General features: G+C 37.9%; 1 protein-coding gene across 5 annotated transcripts in view; it reads right to left on the bottom strand.

Annotated features, from left to right (window-relative positions):
* The window catches only part of LOC107748957 (rho guanine nucleotide exchange factor 16-like), an 18,887-nt gene extending 12,372 nt beyond the window's left edge, over window positions 1-6,515 (bottom strand). The window contains exons 1-8 of one of the 5 annotated variants that reach the window (XM_016563980.1): window positions 6,340-6,515; window positions 5,958-6,019; window positions 4,853-4,954; window positions 4,259-4,786; window positions 3,633-3,684; window positions 2,991-3,127; window positions 2,656-2,679; window positions 2,294-2,350 (exon numbers count right to left, since the gene is read on the bottom strand). In XM_016563980.1, coding sequence (XP_016419466.1) covers window positions 2,294-2,350; window positions 2,656-2,679; window positions 2,991-3,127; window positions 3,633-3,684; window positions 4,259-4,759 — 771 coding nt within the window. In that variant the 5' untranslated portion in view covers window positions 4,760-4,786; window positions 4,853-4,954; window positions 5,958-6,019; window positions 6,340-6,515. Of the gene's footprint in view, window positions 1-2,293; window positions 2,351-2,655; window positions 2,817-2,990; window positions 3,128-3,632; window positions 3,685-4,258; window positions 4,955-5,957; window positions 6,020-6,339 lie in introns of all 5 variants that reach the window. The other 4 variants (XM_016563978.1, XM_016563981.1, XM_016563983.1 and 1 more) reach the window with 4 other exon arrangements.
* Window positions 6,516-6,524: the final 9 nt, after the last annotated feature.

The following is a 6,524-nucleotide window of genomic DNA, read 5'->3' as shown; positions in this document are numbered from 1 at the left end:
TTTAAAGCTGCAGTCCGTAACTTTTGGCGCTCTAGCGGTTAATAAACAGAACTGCGTGCGTCTTGCGGAAGAACATTGTAGCCGGAGCTACTTCTCTCTGTTTATGTCTATGGCGAATCACGCAGGTACTGGGCTACTGCGCAGCGGTACCTACCCGAACCAGTCTGAAATAGTCCGAATATAAACACTTATCATAGGGGTACCGTAGTGATTCTGGATAAGCCAAAAACACGGTTTGGAAAATGGATTCATGGTGTACTCGATTATTATAAAAATTTTGTAAATTTTGAACACAAAAAAAAAGTTACGGACTGCAGCTTTAAAGATGCCAGAAACCAACACACTGATTTAAAGAACATAGGGTGTAGTAACATCAAGAACTTTTCAAGTCGGCAACTCGAAAACCCTAAAGTATAGGCTATATGTACAGGTGCATCTCAATAAATTAGAATGTCGTGGAAAAGTTCATTTATTTCAGTAATTCAACTCAAATTGTGAAACTCGTGTTAACTTTTGGCGCTCTAGCGGTTAATAAACAGAACTGCGTGCGTCTTGCGGAAGAACATCGTAGCCAGAGCTACTTCTCTCGGTTTATGTCTATGGCGAATCACGCAGGTACTGGGCTACTGCGCAGCGGTACCTACCCGAACCAGTCTGAAATAGTCCGAATATAAACACTTATCATAGGGGTACCGTAGTTAAACTACTTCAGTCTGTGTGCATTGAATTTATTTAATACACGAGTTTCACAATTTGAGTTGAATTACTGAAATAAATGAACTTTTCCACGACATTCTAATTTATTGAGATGCACCTGTATAGTATATAATATATAAAATGAAACCAAAACACTAATCTGAAGAAACTTCAATGTGACATCAAGAACTATGTAAGACCAAGACCAAGATGAAGAGAAACTGCCTTATTAGTCAATGGTTGTCCAAGAGTTAACTGTGTGCTAATGTGCAGTTCTGTTAGGCAAGCATTTCTCAAACATAAAGTTAGTTATTTAAACAATTAATCTTTGGCACACAAGCTGTTCCACCCCTTCTGTGCTTGAATGCACCTCAGGTCATGTGGCTTAAGGAGAAGTGCGCCATTACTTTTCTAAGAGTCAGACTTGTAATCGATGAAAGCGCACAGACTTACATTGTAGGACGAATCAAACCATATGTTGAGACCACAATATAATATGCAGTATATCTATAAGAAATCAGAGATCTGCTGTGCTTCTCTTTCTCTCCTGAAAAGACCTTTTGTTTCAGAAAATCAGGAATTATAAGACATGCTTTAAAGTTCAAACACGCTTTAGGAATGAATGGCCTTTCCATGAAAATCCACAATACAGCCTCATTTAAAGCAGCAGGTGGAACAAATGATCAGCTAAGAGTCAGATGTCTGGGTGTGTCTGTGTGTGAACAAAGTGAACTTTAGTATTTACACAGCCATTTGAGTGCACTCATATCAACACTACAGCCATCTGACAATGACTACATGAAAGGACGTCATTGACTAGTGCCAGTCTGACATATATATGCAATGAATCTAGAACAGTGGTTCCCAACCCTGGTCCTGGAGGCACCCCAACACTGCACATTTTGCACGTCTCCTTTCTCTGACACACTAATTTCAGGTCTTGGAGTCTCTACAAATGAGCTGATGATCTGAATCAGGTGTGTTTGATTAAGGAGACATGCAAAACATGCAGTGTTGGGGTGCCTCCAGGACCAGGGTTGGGAACCACTGATCTAGAATATAAGAAAGTTTGCTTTTTTGAATTAAATTACAAAAAATAAAGAACTTTTCCATGATATTCACATTTTTTGAGATGCCCCTGTGTGTGCGTGTGTGTGTGTGTGTATATATATATATATATTATCTTATATTATACAGTATATACAGGTATATGGTAATATTGTGAAATATGATTACAATTTACAGTAACTTTTCTATTTGAATATATTCTAAAATGTAATTTACTTCTGTGATGCAAGCTGAATCTTCAGTAGCCATTACTGCAGTGTGACATAGAACACACATTCAGAAACCATTCTGATACGCTGCTAATAACAACTATTACTAATATTTGAGCAGCAAATCAACATATCGGAATGACTTGAGTTTTGCTACATAATAAATATACTACATTTTATTATAATAAACATAATATTAAATGAAATTAAAATATGAGTTATTTTAAATTGCAATATTTTACAATATTATTGTTTTTATTGCACTTTTTTAATCAATAAATGTAGCCTTGATGAGCATAAGAGACTTGAAATAGACTCACTTCTTGTCTTTTGCGTTCTTCAGGGGAGATGATATCCAAAATGCCCAAATCTTTCACCTAAGTTTGAAATAAAACAATAAATGTACTTATTAGGAATCAGCAACACTCTTTTATAAATATGAGCCTATTTCTATTTAATACATGTATTTTGTTTTACATTTAAATTAATAATTTAATGCAATACATGCACTGCATCTATGTCCTAAGTTAAAACAAATCATAAAACGGTTTCTCTGAAGTCTCCAAATGTTTTATGCTAATGCAGGTATTTCACAGCTCTGACACTTCTCCTCTCTCAGAGGTTTCAGCCACAGCTCGATCTCAAGCGAGTGGCCCTTCAGCAGGGATTTGGTCCTCTTCACCTGTGGCAGTTGACTCCATGTCATGTACGCAGCTCTGTAGTTCTTCACCACGATGCCCTGATCCTCCTCCGGCGGCTCGGTCGGGGAGAACTCATCGTCCTCTGTGCTCAGGCTGCTGGCGTTCAGGCCTCGCTCCTTGATCTCCTGGTAAAACCGCGGCTCTGTAAGAAGATAATGAACAACTTTCAACCCGCTGCCGCTCATATAGTATCACTTTTGAAGTTTCCGGCCTTAGAAGTTCTACAAGATTACTGAAGAAATAACAATCCATCTCACTTTACCCAAAAATCTAATTAAACTGCATTGGTAACATTTACAATAATGTATCCAATCATGTACGCAGCTCTGTAGTTCTTCACCACGATGCCCTGATCCTCCTCCGGCGGCTCGGTCGGGGAGAACTCATCGTCCTCTGTGCTCAGGCTGCTGGCGTTCAGGCCTCGCTCCTTGATCTCCTGGTAAAACCGCGGCTCTGTAAGAAGATAATGAACAACTTTCAACCCACTGCCGCTCATATAGTATCACTTTTGAAGTTTCTGGCCTTAGAAGTTCTACAAGATTACTGAAGGAATAACAATCCATCTCACTTTACCCAAAAATCTAATTAAACTGCATTGGTAACATTTACAATAAGGATCCATTTGTTAACTACATTATATTTTAAACATTTACGAATACTATAATCAAAAGTTGTAGTAGTTAATACAATTTAATGGACCTGAGCTAACATGAACTAACAATGTATTATGTTTATTTAATTTTAAATAATGATTTAATATTTAATGGATGAACTAATGTTAACTAATGGGACTTACTATAAGGTGTTACTGCTGAATGTAAAGTTTTTTGAGGTGCATACAGTTCATCAAGGCAAACTTAGAAAGTTCACAATGCTATCAGCTTGGATGGATGGATAGATGAATGGATGCTGTATATAGTACACTATCTTACGTATTTAAACAAAAAAAATTGTATACCATCTTTAAATGAGCCAGCTTGCTTCCTGTTCCTGATCCTCCCCAATGTTCTCTGCGAGGAAAAACAGCATAAATACATATGACAATGTGATTTTTTTTTCTACAGGGTGAAAAACTTTAAAAACTTAAACTTAGAATAAGAACCTTGCCTTATACACACAGGCATTGTCATGTTAGAATAGAAAAGGGTCCTGTCCAAACTGTTGCTATAAAATTAGAAGCACACATTTCCCTAGAATATCATTATATGCGTTAACATTAAACATTGTACTCATGGAAATTACTAAAGTAGTCAAACCTGATAATTAGAAGGGGGTGTCCCAATACTTGTGGCAATATAGTGTATGATTAAATGAATCGTTGCCAAATCTTACAACATGCCAGAAACATATTATTCACTGCAATCATGATCCAATCCTAAAATCTTAAGTATTATATCTAGATTATAAAATGCTTATAATAAGATCTAGATATAAATGCTTTCAAAATAAAAAAAACACTCCCACAATATATTTCACAATGTCTTATAAAATCAAAATCCTGATTGTGGATTCAACAAACTATGTTCATTCGAAAGCATCCAGGTGTGTTTAATAACAAAATAAACCCGAAAGCAAGACACTTGCCTTGCGTCCTGATTTCTGTGCTTGCTTTTGGTTGCCCGCCTTCTCTTCGCTGAGGGGTGTCAGCATTTCTGTTTGGAGTTCACTCGGCAAAGCGTCAAGATTCAGACTAGTGACGGCAGCACGATACGATTTATTCCTGCGATTTCTCCTCAGCAAAAACCCATCGCCCAAATCACTGTCATAGTCCTCCCAGGAGAGGTCTGTGGGCTGCAGGCTGACGGGAAGGGTCACCACGGTGGTGTGGTGGCGGTTTCTTGGGCGGCTGCTCACAGCCAGGTTCTTGGGGATGAGCTGGCGAGCGCCCTGCCTGCGAGCAGCTTCGCTCTGGGTGCTGAGCACTACAGTTCTCCGCTCATCCTCTGGGGAATCCACTCTGGACAGGTCGATGCTCGAGGACGAACGTCCAGACGGCTGCTCCAGCTGAAGCACCGAGCTGAAGCGGCTCTCCGGAAGAAGGAGAGACTGGTTCCCCGTGGAGCCATAGGAATTTCTGTGGGACATGGCACCTTCACCCGGTTCCCTGGTCGGCTGGAGAAAAGTGTTTGTCACTTGAAGAACCTCAGTTTGGGGTCACCAGCAGACCACAACACTAACCTGTTTCAACAGAGATGGGTGGAGTGACAGACTACTCAGCTGTAATTCTGACTGAATGTAATTTGAAACTGCAAGGGTGGAAGCCTTTTCACAGTAAAAGATCTCAACGGAAGACAAGGGCAGGTTAGGAGCACTGCAGGTGAACAGAGCTTTACAATACCTGTAAAGAAATATTCACTACCTCTTTCCACTCCATCAATGAAGCATAAGTGAAAGTTATTATGATCTAGACTTTGCTAATATAATGTAATTATCACCTGAAGATAATGAAATGAAACAAGTCCAGCTCACATTTCACTCCAAAATCAAAAGAAACCAATAGCATAAATAAAATGAAGCATACGGTTTGTTGTTGTTTTATATTGGGACACGATTTTAATTATAATGGTTAAAATAAAATACTTTTGGGATTTGTAATTCCATTATTCCCAATAGGGACTGTTATTAGATTCGCATTACTGCACAAAAAACATTGCGTTAAAAAAAACAAATCCCCCCCCCCAAAAAAATATATGTATGTTCTCTATGTTGCCAATCTGTATGCATTCTGTGTGTTGCAAGATTAAAAATAAATAAATGAATAATTAAAAAAAGGAGTGCAGACCATTTTATTTTTTTGAAATTCAAATCAGCATAAATTATTAACATCATCATAAAAACTATGCAAAATGATATATTGCGTTAAGTCATTTATTTAAATTGCCCTCTATACAACACAGATTATTTCAAAGCAGCTTCACATTAATAAACAGGAAAATAACATTTAACGTTATAAAATGTATAAATGACGAAACAATTTTAATTTTAACTGCAAAGGAGAAGACAGATTCAAGGTTCATTATTTACGAAATGAGCAAGCAGCTCTACAGGAGGCAGTTGTGTCACATTCATTATATTAACTCTCGTTTAAAAACGATTGAATAATATATTCATGTGTAAATAGCCTAACATATGAAATATAACAATTGTAATGATGAGTAATCAGAGTTGTTATGAAATAGGCAAGTATCATTTCGGTAATAGGCCTATACTACACCAACGTGTGTAATATTAGGTTGCATAACACATAATTCATTGTTCACCATTATCAAAGCATGATACTCACTGCCGCTATTAATAGCGCCTGTTATTTTTCCTGGAATCCTCTCACACCTGTTTGGAATGTCCCTTGATGACGGAAACAGGTGCACAAATCATGTTCAGTTTCGTATAATACTCATATAATTATTCAACAACAAAAAAATGGATGTAAAAGGTTCTTCACGGAACCACATATGCCAATAAAAAACTTTATTGTGACAAAACAACATTATAGTTTTCTTGACATAGCTGTTGGATAAACGACACTGCTGCGGGAATATTTTAACATATAACTGATCCTAGTCATCTGGATAAACAACTCACTGTAACTGCATTTCACTAGTTCTCAAAACAAAGAACATTTTAAGTCCGTTTAAAGGCCATACATAAATACAGGATTGACTTACCCAGCTAATATCACACGCACTGTGATTCTGAAAATGTGCAGATGCCAGATTTCTCTGCACGGATCCTGAACATATGATATATTTTAGCAGAACTTCAACGCGTTCCTGCACCTACACGGCCTCTGTATCGCTCGCGCTACGTTACTCCAGGTGAGCTCAGCCACACCCACCGGAACTTCCTCTAA

The sequence above is a fragment of the Sinocyclocheilus rhinocerous genome, unplaced genomic scaffold (assembly GCF_001515625.1).
Source record: "Sinocyclocheilus rhinocerous isolate Xijiao unplaced genomic scaffold, SAMN03320098_v1.1 scaffold470, whole genome shotgun sequence".
Taxonomy (NCBI): Eukaryota; Metazoa; Chordata; class Actinopteri; order Cypriniformes; family Cyprinidae; genus Sinocyclocheilus; species Sinocyclocheilus rhinocerous.
Note: the sequence above shows the minus strand (reverse complement) of the source record. Positions and strands in the feature narration are given on the sequence as shown.